Genomic DNA, 25,116 nt, shown 5'->3' on the forward strand with positions numbered 1-25,116 from the left:
TGCAGGGAACAAGACAGATCATCAGGCTCTCTGCCTCAGCCCCGCGTGCTCCTGCCTGCCCTGGGGGCGGCCGGGCTCTTCAGAGACCTCGCTGATGCCATCCTGCCCAGGGACAGGCCCAGGAACGACCCATGGTCCCAGGTGGGGACCAACCTCACTGCCTCTCGGCACCCCAGACCCGACCAGGTATTATTTACTGAACTGCAAATTAATTGTTCCCCCCGACCAAACACCCAACACCACCAGCTCCAAACTAAATACCTTTATATTGTAAACCAGTGAACTGGACCAAATGGAAAGAATCAAAATCTCTTCTCTAAACTGAAGTCGAGGTAAATCAAGTTTTTGTTACACTGGAACTAATAATATCAATGAGAAGAGTTAATAATAATCATTAACATTAATAATGTGTCTCATCATCATGGTGCTTCCTACACATAGCCACTGTGCTAAGCATTTCCTGCGCCTCATGCATCTCATTTAATTTCAAGCTTCTTCTGCTTGGAAGGACCCCAAAAGCGACTGAGAACTTTGGGAAGCCACGTTTTTCCCTTGATCACTGAGATCGAACACTTAAGCCTCCATTTTCCTTCAGAGCCAAAAGGACCAAGCCTAACCCTTAAGTGTGTGTGTGTATGTGTGTGTGTGTGTATGAGAGAGAGAGATTCCATTTCCATGTTACTGTGTCCTGACCACACAGAGAGGCAGGATACATACCGCTCTAAGATTCTAGGGAGCATGTGGATCCCCTGGAGGGAAGCCTGTTAATGCTGATTTGCAGGCCCCTCCAAGTCTGGTCTAGTTTGCGTGGGGTTGGTGGGCAATCTGTTTTTAGCCAAACTCCAAGGCTGTGCTGGAGTGGCGGTCTGGGGACAGTCAGAGAAACACCAGTGGGCTACTAGGACTCAGACTGGAGTTTGAATTTAGCTCTACCCACCATGCGCTGTGTGACCTCGGGCAAGTCACTGCACCTCTCTGAGCCCTCCTTTGCTTGTCTGGACAGGGAAGCAATCAAGACAGTCCTTGCTTCCTTGGAATGCAGTGAGGATAGAACGTTTAGCAGACTGCTTGGCATGGCGTGTGCGGGCAGCTTCTGACACGGTCCTCAACAAGCCCCACCTCCTGGTGTTCACGTCCTTGTGTGATTCCCTCCCCGAGACCATTGCCTGGACCTAGAGACTGGCTTCTAATGAAGAGGAGTCAGCCAAAGTGAGACATGGCCCTCCTGAGACTAGAAGACTGTCACCCCATCTTGCTGGCGGTCTCTCCCGCCGCCTGGTTCACGCATGCTTCCCCCCACCCCCTCTTCTTTCTCACTTGCCCTCTCCTGCCAGCTGTGATGAAGCAAGTTGCCGTGATGGAGAAGCCTGCCTCTGGCCAATGGCCAGTGAGGAACTGAGGGCCTTAGTTCAATGATCATGAGGAACTGGATCCTGCCCAGAAACACTGACTTTGCCTGGAGGCAATCCTGCCACAGTCGAGCCCTGAGATGACAACAGTCCTGGCCAACATCTCGATGGCAGCCTGTGAGAGACCCTGACCTACAGGACCCAGCTAGGCTGCACCAGAGTCCTGACCCACAGACACCAGCACATAATAAAGATCATTGCTTAAGTCACTAAGTATGGGGGGGTAATTTGTTATGCAGCAATAGCTAACTAATACAAGGTGACAACTCAGCAAAAAATTTTAATTTTAAAAATGTTTTTGAAAACTATACCCATTTTCCCTCCTCTTTCTGCCTAAGTATATGAGACCTGTGGTTCTCCTGCCATTCTGCTCCCATCACTGTTCAGGATGACACTTCCCTCCTTGCCTGGGTTTCCCGGAAGCCATTCCATCACCTGAATGTCTAAAACCAAACCCTTCCTTCCTGGTCCCCCTCCTCTGGTCAGGGCACTGCCAGCTCCCTGGGCACCTGGCTCCAAGCCCACTGTCCTGAGGCACACTCCTTTCCTATGCCCTGACCCCTTGGGGCCAAAGAGCAGCCCTGAGAGGGTGGCATCTGGCATCAGGCTGCCTGGCCTCAGTCTCTGCCCTGACCTCTCTGTGCCTCGGTTTCCTCATCTGTAAAGTGGGGATCAGACTAGTGCTTCTCTCGAAAGAATGCTTTAGGGATTATACAAGATCATCCATGTCTGCATGTGGCCCACATATGCGGCTCATTTGGCCCACAAAGTGTTTTCGTTTTTAAATTTGACTTAATTTCCAACTTTAAAACTCGAGTGGGGCTCCGAGGAGAAATGGCTGATTCTAGGGTTGGGGCAGGGGACATATAAAAGCCTGGAGCACCTCAGAGTGCCAGAAAGTAAGAAAGTGTTAAAAAAAAAAAAAAAAAAGTGAAGGATGGGGCAGGTCAAAGGAACATAAGAGCCAGCCTGAAAGAGCCAAATGGCCCAAACTGGGACAATTTGAGCAACAAAATAATGTAACATTGGACTATATCCCCAACTATAAGATAAATACACACGAATGTGATAGGAACAAGGCACTGAACGGGTTGTGGAAAGGGGGAAATGGTGATGTTACTGTGGGGCCAGGCCACCAGCCCAGTGATGCCGTGTGGGTGTCATGTGCCCCTGATGTGATGTGATGAGAAGGCACCTCAGCTCTGGGGATTCTCTCCAGAAACTCACAACGCCGTCTAAGCACAAGAAAAACATCAGACAAACCCAAATTGAGGGACCTTCTAACAAAATACCAAATACCCCTCACAACTGCCAAAGTCATGGAAAGTCAGGAAAGAATGAAACTGTCACGGACTAAAGGGGCCTAAGGAGACCTGACAATTTAAGGCAATGTGGTGTCTTCGATGGGATCCTGGAACAGAAGGAGGACATTAACGGGAAGCTGGGGAATCAGAACCAAGTGTGGAGTTCAGTGAGTAGCCAAGGATCTGTGCTGGTTCCTTGGTTTTGACAAAGGTACCGAGGTGAGGTTAACAGTGGGGGAAACTAGATGAGGGGTGCATGGGAACTCTCTGCACTCCTGACAATTTTTCTGTAAATCTAAAACTATTCCAAAATAAAATACATAGATATGACTTGAAAATATTCAACAGATTAAGTGCGGATTTATAACTCCTCTTAAAAGTCAGCAGCTTTGGCAACACTGGGCCCACGTCTCCCAGGCACCGCAGGCTGGGCTGAGCAGCAAATGCTCCCTCCCAGTGGCACGCGCGCTCCCGGTTTCTGCAGCGGCCACCCATCCCTAGCGCCTCACCCCAACCCCCTGACTCCCTCCACATCCTGCCTGGCTCCTGCAGGCGCCTGCATTTGTTAGCTGGGATAGGGAAAAGGGCTCAATATCCTCCCTTGTTTCCCCCAGGCCAAATTTCTAGAGAGAAGCCCATCCCTCAACAAGGCTAAACTCGGGAGAAACTGCCATGATGCGACAAAGAACAGAAACTCATGACAAGGTCAGAGCACAGGGAATCAAAGGCAGATCTTTTCTTTCTGTTAATTTCTAAAGAAACAAGCAGAGGAGAACAAGTGAGAATCAGGAGGGACTGGTCTTAGCAACCCACGGGGGTGAAGGGAACGTGGCGGAGATGAGATTCTGGAACTCTCCCCGCCTCCCTTCAGATCCTCAGGAACTGGAGGGCCAGAGGGTCTGTGGGCCGAGCAGGAAGGCCCCTCTCTGCAGAGGCTTCTCCACTGGCTGAGACTGAGGGCAGAGGGAACTCTCTACGCCTGCCCAGAAGGCAGCCTGCAGGTCCTTGGGGGGAAAGTAGAGGGTAGTCCTTGGAGTCTGAAACACCCCCAAACCTTCCTCTTGGCTCCCCCAAGAGCCGGGAACCGAGAGACAAAAACCAGGGTATCTAACATGGGCTGGGTGAGGAGGGGCAGGATACCAACACCCAGGAGCGTTCATCACGTGCTGGGAACAGACCCGGTGGTACAGGAATTGCTTTCTCTTCAACCTTGTTTTATAGGTGATGAAACCGAGAACAACTAAATGAGCTGGGCAAGCTTGCAGACCTACAAAGTGGGAGATACAGGATGCTAAACCAGGTGGGTCTGAGGCCACCTCCCAACACCAGAGGTCTGCAGACGCGTTCTATCAGGCTCACGCAGAGCCAGCCTGAAAAAGCGAAAGTACAACCAAGCTAGGTGCCAAGATCTAAAATTAAGGATATTTCCCTTAGAAACCCAGATTTCTGGCTTCTCGTGAAAAATCAGAAGACCCGGCCACACTGAGCCCATGTTCCACCTGGCAGCAATCAGCTGGAGCTGGGTGACAACAGCCCCCTTTGGTTCACCGTAGTCCCCACCACTACCTACAGTCTCCCCAGCATGGCATCCGTGGACACCTCATGCACTGTTCATCTTATAGGGGAGTGGAAGGAAAGGGACACATTTCTCTTCTCACACCCAACCCGCCTCACATCATCACATCACAGGCACGTGAGTTCACGCTTATGCATACTTCTCAGAAGAACAAAGATGTCAGGGAAGAATCAGTGCTTTTTGAGACTCTAATGGGATGAAACTCCAGCCAGGTCTATGGGCCGGGGGGCCTGGCGGACCCTACCCCAGCCTGTCCTCCCAGCTCCCCGGAGCTGGTCTCTGGAGCCCAGAAGTCTAGGTAGCGGACGCAGGGGGTTATCACAGAGCAAACATGGCTATCGAGGATGATGCAAGGCCCAGGAAGAAGAGCCAGATGCACTTGACCTGAGAACACACACCAACGCCAAATGCAACTGCTGGGCCGAGGCCAACAGGAAATTTTCTCCATTTATGTGAGAGATGGGAGAGCCCGCTCCCTGCCAGAAGGTGGGCCCAAGGCTACTAGGGTTTCCGAGGGCCCAGACAAGCTGCCCAAACCCCCAAGGGCACTGAGCTGAAAGGCCTCACAAATCCAGTTTCTGTGGATAAACTCATCTGTGTCGCAGCCCTCTGGTGCTTTAATATTGATGATGATGATGACCTCAGTAGCTTCTATTTATGGGTCACTTAATACATAGCAGGCACCATGCTAAGCAATTATTTTTGATTGAGTGTAAATGACATACAGTGAAGAGCCCAGGCCTTAGCGGACAGCTCGATGAATTGGTATGTGTGTTTACATCTGTGGAACCACCACCCAGACCAATGTACGGAACATCCCCTCACCCCATAAAGCTCCTTCTGGCCTCCTCCCGGTCATGACCACCCTCCCAAAGCTAACCTCTATCTGACCTCCATCACATGGACTGGTTTTGCCTAGGTGTGAACTTCATATTATGGAGCTCCACACAGGAAGTACTCGTGTGTCTGGCTTCTTTCCCTCAACAGCACATTCGTGAGAATCACCCATGTTGCTGTGTACGGCAGGTCGTTCTTTTCCACTGCTGTGCATTCCAGTGTATGAATAAACAACAGCTTATTTACCCATTTCTACTGCTGACAGACACTGGGGCTGCTTCCAGTTTGGGGCATGATGAACAAAGCTGCTCTGACCATTTGTGTGCGAGTCTCTGTTCCACATGGCTGTCCCTTTGTGCATTTCCACCAGCCAGTGAAGGAGAGTACAGTTGTCCCGCATCGTCCTCGTCCACACTTGCTAATGTCTGTCTTTTTCATTCGGGCCATTCTACTGGATGTAAAGGGCACAGCCCTGCCTCGTCTGTTCCTCGTGATCACTCTTTGGAGATGGGTGCCATTTGCAGTGGACGATTGATGGTCACAAGTTCTGTACTTTCCTTCCATGAAGAAGAGGGGTCTATGTCCTTTCCCCTTGGGTCCGGGTGGGCTATGTGGCTGCTTTGACCAATAAGATACGACAGAAGTGACGCTGTGTTAATTGCCATACCCAAGTCTCCAGAGGCTTCTACTTCCCATCTGTTGGAGCGCTGGCTCTGGGAGGCCAGACGGCCGTGAGGAGAGGCTGCATGCAGGAGAGTGATGCCAACCGGCCCCCAGCCGGCCAGCCCTCCCAGCCCAGACATCAGACAAGTGCGGGAAGCAGCCACCCTGGATGTCCCCATCCCAGTAGGTGCCACGGGGCTTGGATGAGCGGTACCCTCTGTGCCCTGTCCTGGCCCACATAATAAATTGGTGGTTGTTTCACCCCACTAAGTGTTGGGGTAGTTTGATGCCGCAGTAGATAATCAGAGCCACCACCTCCATTTTACAGAGGAGAATATAAAGGTACAGAAAGGTGACATGCTGTGCCCAAGGCCCCACTGGGAAGAGTCAGAGCGTGAAGTGATGGCAAGAGGTATTATATCTAAGGTTAGAACAGGTCACGAGCACATGGTGTGAATGCTGGTCACTTAGAGTGATCCGGGACAGACTGGCAGAGGACTTAATACATCAGACAGGAAGGTGGACTCTCGTTCCTAATAGCCTGATTTTATCAGAAATAAACCATTTCTCTCTGGACTGTGCACCTGGGAGCCCGGCCGTTCTGGGACCTCTAACTTGATCAGTGTTTCCAAAGGCCAAAGCAGGGCCCTGGGGACAGTGGTCCATGGTGTGACATCACCTGCCTCCCAGAGGTCCCCACTCATCCCTGGCTTGGATCAAAAGAGAAAAGGAGGTCCCAAGCCAGGGCTGATAGCTGGACAGCTCTGTCTCTGTGCCATGCAGCCCATGACACCTGGGCACAGACACACTAGGTAAGCTAAGCACCAGCTGTTGGGGCCGAGAGGATTTCTATAATCTAAACGGCATCAGCACAGAGCCTCATTGTAGGGACTGCAAACACGAAACACCTCCATGGGCCACAAAAGCATCGTACAAGGCGCATTCTATTATTAATGTAGACATGCTCATTTGCATATAAACACACTGAAATAGTCTTCACTTCCCGGGAAGTGCAATCTCTTCCATTTCTTAAAACATGGGACTCTCTCGGTCTGGTGGATATTTGCCTGCTTTCAGTAGGGCCCGAAGTACAGAGAAATGTTCTCTGCCATAAAACACACGCACACAGCACAGGACGGATGCACCTGGCAGGTGGCCGGGGAGTCGAGGAGGCTCCCATGGGGAGCAGTGGGGACGGTGACGAGCTGGAGAGCACGTGTGCTCTCCACAGGGGTGGCCACTGTCCAGCTCTGGCTGATGCTTGCCAGGTGAGAACAAGCACGCAAGGGGCAGGGGGTGGGGGGAAGGACAGATCTTTGCTTTTCCAAGAGAAGCCGGGAATCCATACTTTTTTGCATGACATTCTATAAATGTCAGCAGCTCGTTCCTTTTTCTTTTTTTTTCCAGAGACATCCAACATGTCTGCAGACAGGACTGGGCCCACGGGTCATCTCGTGACCTCTGTATTTAAAATCTTGGCATAAACGCGTCTCTAGGCTTTGAGTTTGGAGAGGACCTTCTGGATGCTGCATACAATCTTGGGCCTCCTGGCAACGCAAACGCAGACTTCCCACCACAGGAAGCCTTGAAGTTTCTAAGGCAAGTAAGGCCTGGCCCCTCCCTGTCTATCCAAGCTGACTTCTGCCCAAAGCTCTCCTTGAGGGTGGATGGTGGGTCTCCCTTCACGGCAGGAGGATGCACTGGGATTTGAGAACAAAAGTGTCCCAGGATCGCCCGTCCCCACCATCTTCCCAATGCCCCACTGTGTGGGCCCACACCGTCCCTATGTGCCCAGCATGCCACCCCCAAAGGCCGGTCCCTCTGCCTGAATGCCCGCCCTCCCGGCAATTGAATTCTTCCTGTTCCTCTTTCAAACCCCAAATTAATCACCACTTGTTCTGCAAAGCCTTCCTGATTTCCCAGGCAGAATTTAACACCTCTTTGTTTTTTTTAAAAAAAAGCAAACTGAGTCTTGGGATTACGTGCCCAGTTCCTTCTAGAACCTCTTTTCCTTTTCAAAACCTCTGCAGCCTCGCTTTGCACCTGGAACACACCTCCAGGCCAGTGCTTCAACCCTGGAGGACAGCGGCTGGTACACAGGTCGGGCTCGGGGGATCGGGGGCTGTTGCGGACGGGAGGGGAGGGTGGATGGAGACAGACCTGTCTCTCTTTGCATCCTCAGGCTCACCAAGGGACCAGTCAGAGAAGGTGCCCAATGTTCGGTGATGAAGAAAGGACCATTCAGGACGTTCAAAGTCAGTCTCGTTACCCAGCTCCCACCTGGACCCACATCTGAACTAAAAAATTGGCTCTCAAGAGAAAAACACACATAGGTCCTTGTGGGAATGTTTGTGTCTTGTTCACTGCAGTGTCCCCAGGGGCTGGCACAGGCAGGCGCTCAGATGTCTGTTGAACGTATGGGGATAAAGTCGTACCCATCGTGGCAGGCTGCTCTGCGGTGGAATGGGAGGATACAGGGAGCACACTCTGTACGGAGCGTGGCACAAGGTAGATGTTCAACAAACGTGACTCCCTGGGGCTCTCACCAGCGTCTCTCCAGACACTTGGTACACATCTGCATGGCTGGGCCCAGCTGGGCTTCCTGTGCTCCCGGGGAGAGGCAGGCCTGGTCCCAAAATGGGGCTCCACCCTTTGGGCCTCCAGGCGGAAGCCACGAACCCTGGCTGCTGGTGTGCCTTCAATAAGCTTGGGAACTTCCAGAACATTCTATCAGTGCTCCTCAGGGCCCCACAGTTGTCTGGCAACAATCTTGGAGACACAAGGAGGAGTGGAGACCTTGTCTTCCTGGCCTAGGGCACCATCTCCCACGTTCCTCCCCACCCAGCCAGGAGGAGCCGCTCCCACCAAACAGGGTAGGAGGCAACAGTGGAGGGACCGAAGGGCTCAGGAGGGCGCTCGATGCCCCACCCCGCCAGGGCGAGGGCCCGGCCAGGAGGCTCCTCCTAGGCCTCCCAGGCCTGAAGCCATTTCCTGGCTGCCTCCACGTTTGCCTGGCGGACTGTGCAGAGCAAGGAAAGTTAAATATAGTCTTAGCATCCCCGCCGAACGGCTCCCCGCATCGGGCCCGAGAGTGCCACCTGGTGGCCCACTCCCGCCTCCTCGGTGGAATAAAGGCATCTCCGGGGAAGGGCGTCATCAAGATGGCTGCCTCAGGGAGCCTTGTGTGGAGAGAGGGCGAGGGTGTGAGCTTCCCCCACGGCCGGCCGCTGCCCACGCCTCCTGCTCGCTAAGCCACCACCAAGGTGGCTCCCCAGGGAAGCCCAGGAAGGCCCTGCGGTCTGGCCTGGGCCTCCACCCACGCCTCCCAGGCAGGCACTCACCATGTCAGCCAGGCTGCAGAACTCTTCCAGCCTAAGGAGCAAGCCCTCGACGGTCTCCTCCACCTCCTTCGCCTGAAAAGAGACAATATCCTAGAGATCAGCAAGCGGTTTCCAGGGAGACAAATGCCCTTAATTTTCTTTCTTTTTTTTAAAGCAAACTAAATCTTAGGATTATCTGCCCAGTTCCCTCCAGACCTACTTTCCCTTTTCAAAACCTCCCGTAGCCTCATTTGAAATCGGGATGTGCCGGTGGCAATCTTGATGCCCGTGGGCACCTCTGTTTAACCTCTCTGGTTAAAGCCACCGTGGACCATCCACTCTACGCAGCTCTCAAAAGAGACGAGATAAATAAATACTAACAGGAGATAACAAAGTGACCCTCATCACCCCCATTGTTTAGATGAGGAAACTGAGGCTCAGAGAGGTAAGGGAACCTGCTCAAGGTCACAGAGCTAACAAGCGTTGGGGCCCAGAGTCTCCTGTAGGTTTGAGTCCCCAGCCTCAAAGCCTGCTCTTATCAACACTGAAAAATGCCTCTCTAGACAAACCACAGAGAGCAAAGTCAACTGCAGGAGAGGTAGAATATAAAACTACCCTTGTGCCAACACCACGAAACGTGTGTGCTTCAGCAGAGAAAGGCCTGGGATGATACTACCAAACTGTAATAGTTAGGGGACATATTTACACTAAAAAAGTATTTGTTGTTTATCTGAAATTCATATTTGACTGGGGGTCCCGTAGTTTATCTGGAAACCCTATCGATAGTGCTTACTTAGCCCTGGGGAGTAGGAACTGGCGAATGAGGCCTGACACTCTGACACAGGAGCCCTGAATGTTTTATGTTATGTGAAAGGTCCAAACCTCAAAAGTTATCAAGGCCAGGCAGTAAGGTAAATGAACACGAAGCAGGCCACTGGGGCGTGGGGTGATCTGAAAATCACTTGCCTACTTCTGCAGCAGCCGGCCACTAGCAGCCATCAGCAAACACAAGGCCAGCACTGCCAGAACCTTCCATTTTCAAGAGAAGCCAGAAATTCTAACTTTATGGGAAATGTCCCAATTTTTAAATAGTGGCACAAATTCAAAAAAATTTTTAATGCTCCATGGGCCAACCAAAATAGAACATGAAGGGTCTGCCTGCTTTAATCACTTGTGTAAAAATTAGTTTGAACCCTTTTTCTCCTCGAGCATGTACTATTTTCACGATTTATAAAATACCTGTATTTTTTTTTTTTTCTGATTACCAGGCATCTAGGAAGAAAGTTCAGCTGGAACGTGAACCGCTTTCTCTAGCTTACCAGGCCGAATGGTTTTGCTCCAGGGAGGTGTTCCCAGACATTTCTGGGCAGGCCTGGCACCTGTCCACCTCACCTGAAGGCTGCCCTGACTGCCCACTTGTCCCCGGAGAAATGTTTATACAGTGCAGGAGCCTGCCGCCTGCAGCCTGGGCTGTCACTACCACAACCAAATAAACGGCTGCACAAAAAAACACCTTTCCGGCTGGAGTATAAATAGTACCGAGCTGCAATTTTAAACTCTGCAACCTTCATCTCACAGCTGGGACTATTTCTGTGCCTGACTGGGGGAGGCTTGACAGGGGAAGGGGACCGCAGTGGAGGGAGGACTGGAAACACGCAAGAAGTCCCCCTCCCACCCCCCAAAAAGTAAAAGCGCGGTAAAAAAAAAAAATGTCCTTAATGCACTAAGTGAGAAAGAAGGAGCTGAGAGGCCGCTGAGGTGGAAGCGGGAAGGTTGGTGGTTCCTTCTGATCCAGAGGAAAGCGAGAGAGCCGGGAGGGGGCACAGATGCATGATGGAGCACAGTGCAGACGGTCTACGTCCCAGTCCAAAGATGCCTGGGAAGACTAAACCTGCCAGAGGGACATGAAGGACCACGCCCCAGCTGGCTGGTCAGCCTCCTTCCCAAGACACACGTGCAGCTCTCCGCTCATAGGAAGAGCCTCTCGACCTCTCCTAGCGTGTTCACAAAGGAAGTTAGTCAGTCCTGAGTTCGAACCCCATCGTTCTCTTTTGCCAGCTCTATGACCTTAACCCAGGGGCTTAACTTGAGCATCTGGGTTGGCTCACCTGTGACAGGAAGTGCCACATCCATGTGGCAGGATTTTAGGTTAACCTCACATAATAGACACGGCTAAGCCATTTAACAGGGTGCAGGCACACAGTAGGCACATATAGATGGTTGCTTTATGGATCTCTCTCACTAGGTAATAGAAACAAGGGCTAATCACCATATGTGGATTATCTCATTTGCTTCTCAGAAGAACTCTATACTGTAGGTGCCATAATTTCCCCCTTTCTATGGATTGAGAAACAGAGGATCAGAGAGCTTAAGTCACTTGTTCAAAGTCACACGGCTAATAGATACGGAAGCGAAAATTTCACCTCTCTGACTTCAGAAGTTTGTCACCACCAAGGTGCTCTCTGGGGAGGGGGAAAGTGTGCCCGCTTTACTGCTGCCTGTCAACTATGGTCTCCCCCCACCTCCTCCTCCTGGTGCCTAGGGCGGTGGCCCAAAGCAGCAGGGAGGGAGCAAAGAAAGCATTTGCTGACTGCTTGGTCAGTTAAGGGAAAAACAAGTCCCAAGACATTCCCAACCAACAGGAAGGATTAGCCACCCCACCGTGCCCACAAATCATTCACGGGACAATTTTCTCTCACGGTAATTGCCTAAGTGGCCTCAGAAATAAGAGTCCTGCAGGCTGCAGCCCACATGCCTTTTTAACCAGCCCATAAGCAAAATGAATGCCCTCACCATCCTTTGCAACCCCCCGGGAAGAAACTGTCCCACTCCGAGGGAAGGGAAGCAAATGGCTCGCTTTAAGTGACGTTCAGGGCATGGTCAGTGGGGATGGCAGGTAGGCATTTTTTTAACACGCGTGAATCATGGTATTCACCGCCTTCTTCCACATCTCCTGCTCAAAGTGCCAATCCCAGCTTCCCAGCTGGGCGTGTCAAAAGCCGAAAAGGGGCTGGCTCTGCCTACCAGCAACTGGCACAAGGAAACACGAAATGATCCTCCACCATCCGTGGTCTTCTCCATCTCCACAAATGGAAACTTCATCAGCCAGGTACTCAGGCCAAACACATGGGAGGATCCTTTCTTTCCTACCCCCAACCCCATCCAACCTTTATGCAAACCCTCTCAGTTCTGCCTTCAAAATACATCCCAGATCCAACCACTTCTCTCCACCACCACTCTGGTGCAAGGCACTGCCTTCCCTCGCTGGGGCCACTGCAGTAGCCTGTTACTCACTGGTCCCCTGCTTCCTCTTTTGCTCCCCTTCAATCTACTCCTCAGAGATTCTGTGAAAACCAAAGCCCTGCTCAGCTCAAAATCTTCCACCGTACCACGTCACAGCCACTAGAATGGCTACGATCACAAAAACGGCACGTGACAAATGTTGGTGGTGACGTGGAGCAACTGGAAGCCTCATCCACTGCGGGTGGGAGTGTGAACTTGTGCAGCTGCTTTGGAAACCAGCCTGGTTTGGAAACCAATCTCAAAAGGTTAAACATAGAGTTACCCTTTGACCCAGCAATGTATCCAAAAGAACTGAAAACAGAGGTTAGTACAAAAAACTTGTACATTATTCATAATAGCCAAAAAAGTAGAAATAACTCAATGTCCATCAACTGATGAATGGACAAACAACATATGGCATGTACATGTGATGGAATATTATTTGGCCATAAAAAAGAATGAAGTCCTAATACGTGCTACACCATGGATAATCCTTGAAAATATATGCTAAGTGAAAGAAGCCACATGTTACATGATTCCTTTTATGTGAAATGTCCAGAAGAGGCAAATCCACAGAGACAGAAAGTGTATTAGTAGTTGTCTCCCCCATGGAATGCGGGGAGGGGGAGTAGGGAATAACCGCTGATGGTTATGGGATTTCTTTTTTGGGTGATGGAAATGTTCTGGAATTAGGTTGTGGTGATGTCTGAACAACATAAAGAATATACTGAAAACCACTTAACTTTATACTTTAAAATGGTAAATTTTATGTTATATGGATGTTAATTTTTAAAAAAAGTCCTCCCCCATCTTCCACCTCAATCAGTAAATGCCTACTGGAGGCCTCCCCAGCAACCACACCAACCATGCCCTCACCCCAGGGCCTTTGCATCTGCTGTTCCCTTCACTGGTAAAGCTCATCTCATACTTCCTTCTAGCCTTTGCTCATATGACTCTCCTTAGTGAGGCCTTCCCTGATGCTGTAGCTTCCCTACCATGCCACATCCTGCCCCAATTTATTTCTCTCTTTAGCCTTTATCACCATCTAACTTACTATATATTTTACTTGTTTCCTATCATCTTCCCCCAACAGAATGAAAGCTCCTGGTGAACAAGGGTTTTCTTTTCTTTTATTTACCTTCGTGTTCCCAGGGCCTAGAATAATGCCTGGCACATAGTAGGTACCTGTGTTTCCTAAGATGGCCTTCCAACTCTCTCCCATCCCACATATCTTTTTGCAATATGACCTTGCCACTCTGCCCATGAAGAGGTAGGATCATTCCTTTCCACCCGAATCTAGTCTGTGACTTGCTTTGACCAATAAAATGTGGTGGAAGCAACGCTCTGTGACTTCCGAGTCTAGAGACCTTGCAGCTTCTGATTTACCCTCCTGGAAGACAACAGCAGGCAAGTTTGCTGGAAAGGCCACAGGGCAGAAAAGATCCTGGAGAATGAGAGGTCGTGCAGGAAAACCGAGGTGCCCCGGCTGGAGCACCAACTGCCCGACACATGAGTGAGGCCATATTGGACCTCCCACTGCCGCCAACCCTCCAGCTGAATGCAGCCTCATGAGGCAGCCCAGCCAACACCACGGGAGCAGAACGGTGCAGAGGAGCTCCACCAACCTACAAAATCAGGCACTATAAAATGGGGGTCGTTTTTAAACATTAAGGTTGGGAGTGGTTTGTTACCCGGCAATTGGTAACCAATACAGTGCTCAATGAATATTTGTTGCAAGAAAGGAAGGAAGGAGGGAGGGAGGAGAAAAGAAAAAGGCCAAGGGAAGGAGGAAGAAAAGTGCTCTCCTGGAAGAGCTACAGCCTGAGAACAGCAGCCGCGATGGCGTCTTAGTCCCCATTTGCATTCATGCTGTGTGGTCTTAACTATACCTCTGACCATCTCTGTGCCTCAGTTTCCCCACTTGAAAGTGGAGGGGGGTGGGAATCCTCCGACTCTCTCTGTTTCGAGGTGGAAGCTGAGGAAGGTCAAGTGAGTTCTTTCTCTAGGTTACTCTTGGTGAGATGCTCCACCCATGCAGAAGATGACTGTGACCCCACCAGGGTCTCCAAACTCAAAAAGACACAGAAGCCAGGCAGGAAATGAATACTAGGGAAGTGGGCCATGCTTAAGAATGTTTTCTTCACATTGCTTATTTCAGTTTCCCACTTTTGACAGAGACGTTTTACTTTTCTCCGAGAAACACAGCAGCACCAGCAGGATAATAAATGGCAGCTGAGGCTTCCCTGGTGGCGCAGTGGTTAAGAATCCACCTGCCAATGCAGGGGACACGGGTTCAAGCCCTGGTCCAGGAAGATCCCACGTGCCGCGGAGCAACTAAGCTTGTGCTCCACAACTACTGAGCCTGTGCTCTAGAGCCCGCAAGCCACAACTACTGAGCCCGCATGCCACAACTAATGAAGCCTGTGCACCTAGAGCCTGTGCTCGCAACGAGAAGCCACCACAGTGAGAAGCTCACGCACCGCAATGAAGAGTAGCCCTGCTCGCCGAAACTAGAGAAAGCCCGCGTGCAGTAACAAAGACCTAATGCAGCCAAAAATAAATAAAATAAATAAATAAATGGCAGCTGACACCATGCAGGGAGACAAGAGGGAGGGGTGGGGACTGTGGCAAATGGGAGGCCCCATCTAAAGAGGATACCTGGGGACTTCCCTGGCGGTCCAGTGGTTAGGACTCTGTGCTTCCACTGCAGGGGGCACGGGTTCGATCCCTGGTCAGGGAACTAGATCCCACATGCATGCCGCAACTAAAAGATCCCGCATGCCGCATCTAAGACCTGGCGCAGCCTAAATAAATAAATAAATAAATATTTTAAAAAAATAGAACTCTTAAAAAAAAAGAAAAAAGACAAAAAGGTGATCTAGATATTTATGAAAGCTCTTCCTATTCGAAAATGTTCAAAACTAACCTAAAAAATTAAAAAACACTATGACGGCCAAACAAACCTGACTGTAGGCTGAACAGGGACTTCAAACCTCTGACCAACTGGTGTCTTTAAAACGCAAACATCGGGCTTCCCTGGTGGTGCAGTGGTTGGGAATCCGCCTGCCAATGCAGGGGACACGGATTAGAGCTCTGGTCCTGGAAGATCCCATATGCCGTGGAGCAACTAAGCCCGTGTGCCACAACTACAGAGCCTGCACTCTAGAGCCCGTGAGCCACAACTACTGAGCCCGCATGCCACAACTAATGAAGCCCGTGCGCCTAGAGCCCGTGCTCCACAACAAGAGAAGCCACTGCAATGAGAAGCACATGCGCCACAACGAAGAGTAGCCCCACTCGCCGCAACTAGAGAAAGCCCGCGTGCAGCAACAAAGACCCAACGCAGCCAAACATAAATAAATAAAATAAATTAAAAACAAAAACAAACAAAAAACCACACAAACCCAAACATCTATGAAATGTCCAGAACAGGTAAATCTTTAGAGACAGAAAGTAGATTAGGGGTTCTTGGTGGAGGGAGAGCTAAGGGGGACAGGGTTTCTTTGGGGGGTAATGAAAATGTTCTAAAATTGATTGTGGTTGATCGTCGTGCAACTCTGTTAATAAACCAAAAGCCATTAAACTGTATATTTTAAATGGGTAGACTGTATGTCATGTGAATTATATCACAATAATGCTGTTTATAGACACACACACACATACACACACACACACACACACACACACACACACACTCTCTCTCTCTCTCTCTCTCTCTCTCTCTCTCTCACTCTCTCTCTTTCTCTCTCTCCGGAGAATCCGTCTAGAAACCACAAGGTCCACTCAGCCCAGGAACAAGGCCACTGAAGACCTGTAGCTTTTGCTGCAACATTTTTAAAGAAGCCAGACATTTGGATTTCTATGTGAAAACTCCCACTTTTTTAAAGTTGGCATCTACTTAGCATTTTAAAAAGCAGATCACCATGCCAGCCAGAGGACACCCACATGCAGCCAGATCAAGTTCAGGGGAGGGTGTGGTGGTAGCTTTGCCTGACACCTGGCGCTACGGCCTGACCTTGCTCCTGCTTCCTCCAGCCAGGCTGGGCCAGGGTCCATGAGTACACGACGGGGGCGAAAATGAAACAGGCTCAAGGACAGTGAGGCCTGCCCACATCCAGGGCATGTAATTAGTAATGTCACCTCTTCTCCAAAAGCGCTCATGGTGGCCCCTTCAGATGACAGGGAAAGTAAAGGTCTTTAGAGGAAGCAGCCTCATCTCTGTGCACAGGAAGAAAGGGCTGGATCAATGGCAGAAAGACCCTGGGAGCTGGGGCCAGCCGAGAATGAAGGGCTGGAAAGAGCAAATGAAGGGATGCTCCAAATGGCCTTGCGCTGGAACCGCAAACTGAGGGGACCCTGCCCTTTAGGTGATGACCCGCTTCCCAAAGCGGAGACACGGGGACTCCTTCCTCCCAGGCCCCTACAGCAGCTCAAATAAGAGTTCCCATCCCCCAGAGGGACCCTCGACCTTGAGGTGTGAATGTCTAGAAGGGCTGACTACTCTACTCTCGCCTTGACCCTGACTTCTAAGAAGGTTAATTTGGCAACAGCAACCAAAATTTTAAATGCATGTATCCTTGGACCCAGTAATTCCCCCACTAGGCATTTATCCTCCAGACATATATGCACAAATGCAAAATGATGTCCGTACAGAGATACTCATTGCAACAGACTTTGTTTTGGGGGGTTTTTTGGTTTTTATTTATTTTTGGCTGTGGTGGGTCTTCATTGCTGTGGGTGGGCTTTCTCTAGTTGTGGTGAGCAGGGGCTACTCTTCGTTGCAGTGCACAGGCTTCTCATTGCAGTGGCTTCTCTTGTTGAGGAGCACAGGCTCTAGGTGTGAGGGCTTCAGTAGTTGCGGCACGTGGGCTCAGTAGTTGCGGCACGTGGGCTCAGTAGTTGCGGCACGTGGGCTTTAGAGTGCAGGCTCAGTAGTTGTGGTGCACGGGTTCAGTTGCTCCGTGGCATGTGGGATCTTCCCAGACCAGGGCTCGAACCCATGTCCCCTGCATTGGCAGGTGGATTATTAACCACTGCGCCACCAGGGAAGCCCGCAACAGACTTTGTGACAGCTAAAGAATCCAGGTAACCTAAATGTCCATCAGTAGAGGAACGGTTACCTAAATTATAATTCAGACAGACAATGAGATTCTGTTTAGCAGCTAAAAAATAATTGGCCAGCTCTCTGTGCACTCATATGGAAAGCTGTCTAAGACATAGTGAGTGAAAAACGCACAATGCAGAAGGGGGAGGCGGAGGGCGGGGATGGCAGGGGACACAGGCATGGCCTGCAGCGGCCTCTGCAGAGCAGCAGGGGCTGAGAACCGGGGGGGGGGGCAGGGCCTCACTCAGCATTCCATGGTCACGGGGACCTTTGGATTTTGTAACATGTGCATATATTTTTTATTTTTAAAACAAACTTATTTTAAAACCAACTCCAATTCACATAAAAGAACCCACAGGCCAAATTTCCATCACACCTGCACCAAGGAATAAATTCAGATCCCGAGATAGCTTAAGAGAACCAGGGGCTCATGCTGACCGTGGGTGCAGCAACTATGTTTTGCAAACCAAAAATTGGAATCTATGGTTGGTCTCACGTACACAGATATAGAAAGTTAACATTGGACTTCCAGGCTTACACGAGGTCGTGCTAGTGACAGAAAATTCACCATCTTCTGCACAAGCAAAGGGCTGAAATCGCCCTCTTGCAAACACTGTGTGGAAATATTAACGTGTGTCACGCCCACCCTTCCACCTGTTCTGAGAGCCCTGAGGGCAGGTGGGCCTCTCCTGCACTCTTGCTTTCCAGCTCCTGACATGGGGTCTGCACCTGGTACCTGCTCCATAAACTATAGAATGAATAAGTGAATAATTGTAGCTAATGCACCAGATCGCTTACTATGGGCCTGACCCTGAGCCAAGTGTTGCCCGTGGATCATCTCATCCAACCCCACAACTTGAGGAGAAAAGGCAGAAAGAAGCAGGAGCGCAAAGCCGAGATCTGAACCCAGGCCGTGTGGCTCCAGAGCTGGTTCTCCCACCACTCAGCCTGACCAGGAGCAAGGCGGTTGGGGGGAGGCACACACCTGTAAAGGATGCTTCTTCAACTGATACGTGAGGCATCAGTAGCTGGTGCGGTAGACACAGCAGCAGGCAGGACCGACGGGTTTTCTGTCCTCCTGGGGCGGCTGGAAGCAGGCATTCCTGGGCATGGGGCCAGCCCCGCTAGCACTGACGGAAGCTGTGAGCCCCCCACCAGGCTGGTCATCAAAATCTCCGGAGGGACGCTTACAAGTCCAGATCCCCAGGCCTGGGGTGCCCCCAACAGTTAGCAGTCACAGTGATTGTCCAACAGACTAATCAGTCTTGGCCACTCCAGGCTTACAACCCGGCTGGAGGGCTTTCAGCGTTCCAATGCCCAGATGGCGCCCACACCAATGAAATCAGAGTATCTGGGGGTGGGAGCCGGGCATCAGCATTTTTTGTTGCTGATCTCAGATGATGCAGATGTTTGGCAAAGCTTGGGGACCATGCCCTGCACCAGTGCTCTCACCTTGGCTACGCCCCACCTACCCCACCCCACCCCAGCGATCGATTTAACCGAATCTCCTATTTATAGATGCGTGAAATAGGTGTTTTTTTGCCTTTAAAGCTTTTCTTTGCACCACACACACCTCTGTGCATCTTGCTTTTCTCCCCGGTGCCGGAATGGCACGTTCGGAGCGGACTCGCTGCAGCTGCGAACTGTCCGCTGTGCAGGAACATCGCTACACGACCAGCCTGGGCTGGTGGGCGCCAGGGTCACTTCCCGTCTTTGGGAACCTGTTTCAAAGCTTCTCGGTTCGTGCTGAGAGTCAGCCAGACTGGGAACTTTTAGCCAAGGTTCCGAGGTGACCCTCCGCCCCAAAGCCCAGCTGTCCTGTGATAAGAGATTGTTCAGAGCCAGGGACAGGTCCTTCCACTGCTGGGCAGTTCTGCGGGGAGAAATATAGGAACTTTCTTCTGAGAAGTGCTGCCCCTCTCTAAGCACCCACCTTGGCCTTGGCTCTCACACCCCTGAAGGTTCTGATTCAGGGAGCCTGGCCAGCTCGGTGTACGTCCACAGGGACATCCACATCTGCGGTCCCCCTGCTGCCACGCCAGCACCTCCGACGCGTTCCGGCACTGCAGCCCTAAGTCCACGGATCTGATCCCGTCTTTCCCCTGCTCACACCCAGCTTGGTCCTGCTCACAGTTTCTATCCATGACACCCTAGAATCGAATCCAGACTCCTCCCCTTGACCCCAGGCCCTGGTCTGGCCCTGCCCCCTCTCCCCTTTATCACTGAGGTCCACCCACTCAGGCACCTCCAGAGGCCTCATTTTTCCCTGTCTCCAGCGACACACATGATGCCAGATCTTTGCCTGGCGGTTCCTTCCAATCTTCCTGTGTGTCCCTATCACAGCCCCTCAGGTGTCGCCCTCGTGGCATTTATTACCGTTAGTTACTCTGTTGGGTGACTCCTAGTGGGATCATCCACCTGACCGCGGTGCCACTCCTTGAGGGCAGGCATCGCCATCTGTCTCACTGGCCTCTCCCCGGTACCCGGCACAGTGCCTGGCACACAGCAGATCTTCCATAAAGATCTGAGGAATAAATTAATACAGAACTACATCTCGAGACAGAGTAGACTGTGCCCTGGCACCCACCCACAGACTTCTAATCTGAACATCTGAATTTGAATGCCGAAAGGGGATCAGTAGTTTACAAGAATAAGACACACGCCAGGGTTCCCATAGGCACAGGGTGTTTGCAGGTTGGACACAATAAAATATTCTTTGCTTCCACAAAGAAACAGTCTCTTCTACATTTTTTCTTGAAACTCAAGGGCATTTTTGGCTAATTTATGTTTTCCTATTTCAGTCCAGACACACGGTTTGGAGAAATAGTTCCCTTTCCTCTTATCATGACTACAGAAAATTCAAAGGTTCAAGCACGAGGGTAAATGGTAACTGATACCAACTTCGGTATGAGGGAGACAATGAGGAGGAGTGGGGACTGTGGCAAACAGGAAACGACACTAGGAAATAGGGACCTAGGATTACCAGACTGTCCATTATTTTAAATAAACAAGAAACTCAGATTTTCTTCATGAAAATTCTCCATTTAAAACCCCTATGTGGGGCTTCCCTGGTGGCGCAGTGGTTGAGAATCTGCCTGCCAATGCAGGGGACATGGGTTCGAGCCCTGGTCTGGGAAGATCCCACATGCTGCGGAGCAACTGGGCCCGTGAGCCACAATTACTGAGCCTGTGCGTCTGGAGCCTGAGCTCCGCAACAAGAGAGGCCGCGATGGTGAGAGGCCCACGCACCACGATGAAGAGTGGCCCCCACTTGCCGCAACTGGAGAAAGCCCTCGCACAGAAACGAAGACCCAACACAGCCATAAATAAATAAAAAAAAAAAAAAAAAAAAAAAAAAAAACCCTATGTGAATTGAACCCATCACATCAGAGTGCTGGATTCAGCCTCTGGGCCACCAGTTTGCAACCCCTGATCTAATCCACGTGTGGTTAACAGGCGCTTTCCCCCATCATCCTCTGCCCACTCAAGCAAAGTCCGTAGGTGTGAGAAAGTGCTGGCTTCCTTTATTTCCTTCCATGTAGGCCATTAACCCCATCTGTGGGCCAAATCTGTCCTGCGTTCCAGCACAGGAACCAAATGGAATTCTCAGAGTCTGGTCAGGAATTCACCCTTGGGTGGGTATCAGGACTCAGCCATTCGGGAGGGCCCTGAGCTCCCCTCCCTCCTAAATCACAGGGCACCCAAGAGGCAAACATCTCTCTCTCTCTCTCTCTCTCCCTGCCATCTTGAAGCAGCTTCCGGAGATCCTGCCTGAAACTTCCCCCAAAAGAGGAAGTTCAAACCAGAAAAAGAGAGAAAGTAAAACACAAAAAGCTGGTTGGACAGAAAAACCCAAAGGCACCAGAAATAGTAAAGTGCTCACCTGCTGACTCATCTCAATATGCCGCCCTTCAGCGGCTCCTCGATCCGGGGAGACAGTGCGAAGTCCCAACATGTTTCTGCCCCCTCACTAGCCCCACCTCCCACAGCTCCCCCTTCTCCCTGCTGCTTGCTCTTCTATCCTGGTGATCACCCTGCTTCATCCCACCCCAGGATCTTTGCCAGTTATTTCCTCTGCCTGGGATGTTTTCCTCCTACCTCTCAGCCTGGTCAACTTCTATTCATGCTTCAGAGCTCAGCCTAAAATGATGCTGCCTCAGGGAAGCCCTCCCTGAACACTCCCAGACAAAGTGGGGTCCCTCTGCTAATTGCCCTCCTGGACCTCTGTGCTCCTTCTTCCCTGCCCATTCCTGAGGGGTTACCACTCGGGTCTCAAGCTTTCTTGGAGAGGCCTTCCCCACCCCATGTCTCCCAGACACAAAGACACCCTCTATCGCATCACCCATGCCCACGTTCTCCACAGCATTCATCACAATTTAGAGGTTTTGTATGTTACGTGTTTACTGTCTGACAGTCGGGCCATGAGAGTGGGAGCCCTTGTGTGTTTCACTCCCCGCACGCAGCAGGGGTTCAAGGTGTTGAACGACGAAGGCCCACTTCCCTAAGAACCCCAGGACACCCCTAGGACTGGAGCTGGCTCTCTATGAGACTCCTACTGCTCCATTTAAAAGCCCAAAGTGGCCCTAGGACAGGGGCTGGTACAGGAGGCACTGGCTGCCCAGACCTGTTCCCAAACCAGACTTTCCCTTTCCAGTTCATTTGCCCATCTGCAAACAGCTTCCGCGCGAGGAACTGCTAATGAATTAAGCTTTAAGTAGAGGCTGCAAGTGACTCCACTCTGGCAGTTTTTGCTTCTTTGGGTAAATAAACTTCAGCAAGAGCTCTAAGTGGCTTTATTGCCGCGTGGAGCTACAGGGAGTTCGGCTCTTCATTACGGCCATTACAAATGAGCATGAGCCAGCCTGCGTCTGAGTTAAAGAGAGCCCTGAGTGAGCAAATGAAGTTAATACATGCAGCTTCTCCTGAAGGCTGTCCCTAATCGAGACAAGATGAGGCTGGGTTGAGCCACTGGACACAGTGACATCTTGCTGCTGAGAGCAAGGGGGAGAAAGAACACGAAAGACGCTCAGGTTACTTAAACCCTTAAGCAGGTACCCAACCTAAATGCCCATCCCTGGGGGTGTGGTTCAGAAATTACAGGACATTCATAGCATGTTGCTTATTCGGTGAGGGCCTCAGTTTTCAGTTATGAAGTTGACATAACATCCTAGCCACTGGGTCACGGCCAGGATGCAATGACATAATCCATGGACAGAGTGCAGCACGCTGCTGGCACACAGTATGTGCTCAGAAAATAGGAGGAATTATTCTGTAATGGTGGGACACGAAGAAGCCAAGGAATGATGAAGACCTACACTCTCTGACGCAGAAGCCGCCAGCGTCTTATGACTATTAAGTGCTTAAAATGTGGCTGGTCCAAACTGAGATGTGCTATAAGTTCAATCGTCCAAGCCTGATTTTGAAAACTTACTTCAGGACTTCCCTGGTGGCGCAGTGGTTAAGAATCCGCCTGCCAGTACAAGGGACACGGGTTCGAGCCCTGGTCCAGGAAGATCCCACATGCTGCGGAGCAACTAAGCCCGTGCACCACAACTACTGAGCCTGCGCTCTAGAGCCCGCAAGCCACAACTACTGAGCCTTTATGCCACAACGACTGAAGCCCCTGTGCCTAGAGCCCGTGCTCCGCAACAAGAGAAGCCACCGCAATGAGAAGCCTGCGCATGCACGGCAGCGAAGAGTAGCCCCCGCTCGCCATAACTAGAGAAAGCCCACATGCAGCAACAAAGACCCAATGCAGCCAAAAATAAATTTATATATAAAAAAAAGAAGGAATCACTATAAAAAAAAAAACTTACTTCAAAGAAAAGAATGTAAAAATCTCCTTAAATTTTTTTACGTTGATGACATGTTGAAAGGATATTTTGGAGACACTTATTTTAAATACATTGAAACTTGCAGATCTAAATCTTATAGGGTTTAATGTCAATTAAATCTCAATAAAACTGGAAAAAATTAAATATATTGAAACTAATTTTATCTGTTTCTTTTTCCTTTTTTATATGGCTCCTAGAATATTTAAAATTACATGGATGGGGGACTTCTCTGGCGGTCCAGTGATTAAGACTCCGAGCTCCCAATGCAGGGGGCATGGGTTCAATCCCTGGTCAGGGAACTAAGACCCCAGATGCCACGTGGCGTGGCCAAAAAAATAAAAAGAAAAAGAAAATTACATGGACGGCTCACATCTTTGGCTCAAATTATATTTCTATTGGACAGCTCTTATAGATACATTCTGACATGGAAATATGTCCATACTATTTTTTTAAATTGAGATATAACTCACATACCATAAAATTTACTCTTTTAAAGTGTACGATTCTGTGGTTTTCAGTGAATTCACAAAGTTTTGCAACCATCAGCATAATTCCAGAACTATTTCATCACTCTGAAAAGAAGCCCTATACCTTACCATTAAGTCACTCTCCATTTGTCCATGCTATTTTGAATAAAGAAAAGCAAGTTACAGAACATTATTCTAGTATCACGTGGGTTTTTTTGGTAAAAACTAATTATGTATAATTATTAGTATATATGCATACCTACATTTGTAAATGCATTTTTAATATGTTTGGAATAATGTACACCAAACTGTGAAAGATGGTTATCTCTGGGAACTAGAATTGAGGTGAGAGAGAAAAAGGAGAGGGTGCTTACCCTTTATTTTAAATACTTCTGTACTGCTTCTGAGATTTAAAAAGAGAATGGATTGACTTTCTGGCCCTACATAACTCCTGGTGAACTTCGGTAAATAACTTTCACGGCACTGTCAACATACTGGCTTCAGCTGGAAGATAAAGTGGCTAGTTTTAAATCTACTTTTTATTCTGTGCTTTTAAAATAGAAAGTACAGCCAGAGATGAGGTATTTTCCCTCCTAGCAACAGAAGCGTACCGAGGCCGGGAGCATCCTCGCACAGACGCAGCCTGCCCGCCTCCGCCCGGCATGTAGCATCGGCTTGGAGCAGAGCAGGCCGAGCGCCCGGGCAGGGGCAGGACCGGGAGTCAGCCTCCCCCGGGGCCCAGGCTGGCAAAGGGCAGCAGCTCCGAGCGCGCCTCAGTCTGGCATTCCGGAGGATGCTGGAGGGGGGTCTCAGGTAGGGATGGGAAGCGAGTCTGGGCCCTCGAGAACCGGGGCTGGAGGAGGGGGCGGGCGCGACCTGACGCGCATCTCTGCGCGACGCCAGACAGCCACCGCTCCGCAAAGGAGGGGCCCCTCGGACCCCCAGCGCGGGTCCGAAGCCCCAGCGCCAGGTACGAGAGAACGCTACAGGGAAGCCGAGGGTCCGGGTCCAGCGCGCAAGGGGTCCCCATTCGTCCACTCCTCCCCGGGGGAGGGCGAGCCCTGGATCCCCCAACCCCAAGACCCGCCTCCCCCACTTCCAACCCCGTCCCCTACCTCGGCCCCGGGCTCGGGGGTCAGGAAGAGCGCGAGCTCGCGCGCCCCGCTGCGCACGGGCTCCGGCCGATCGGCGTCCACGAGCAGCATGAGGAGCGCGGCAGGGTCCAGTTGGCGGAGGCTGCCAGGGAACCCGACGCCGCGTCCTGGCCTCGGAGCCCCGCCCCCAACCGGCTGCATGCCCCGTGGCCCGCCTGGCGGAGGA

General features: G+C 50.8%; 1 protein-coding gene and 1 long non-coding RNA gene across 5 annotated transcripts in view; one reads left to right on the plus strand and one right to left on the minus strand.

The window, feature by feature from the left end:
* The window catches only part of BCAS4 (breast carcinoma amplified sequence 4), a 59,918-nt gene extending 34,802 nt beyond the window's left edge, over window positions 1–25,116 (minus strand). The window contains exons 1-2 of one of the 4 annotated variants that reach the window (XM_082431763.1): window positions 24,912–25,116; window positions 9,131–9,202 (exon numbers count right to left, since the gene is read on the minus strand). In XM_082431763.1, the coding sequence (XP_082287889.1) occupies window positions 9,131–9,202; window positions 24,912–25,091 (252 nt within the window). In that variant the 5' untranslated portion in view covers window positions 25,092–25,116. Of the gene's footprint in view, window positions 1–9,130; window positions 9,203–21,378; window positions 21,466–24,911 lie in introns of those variants that run through there. The other 3 variants (XM_082431761.1, XM_082431760.1, XM_082431762.1) reach the window with 3 other exon arrangements.
* LOC309645936 lies at window positions 12–14,141 on the plus strand. The gene is made up of 2 exons (XR_014255139.1): window positions 12–8,044; window positions 10,378–14,141. It is a non-coding gene; the product is annotated as an uncharacterized lncRNA (long non-coding RNA).

The sequence above is a fragment of the Balaenoptera physalus genome (assembly GCF_965194825.1).
Source record: "Balaenoptera physalus genome assembly, chromosome: 16".
Taxonomy (NCBI): Eukaryota; Metazoa; Chordata; class Mammalia; order Artiodactyla; family Balaenopteridae; genus Balaenoptera; species Balaenoptera physalus.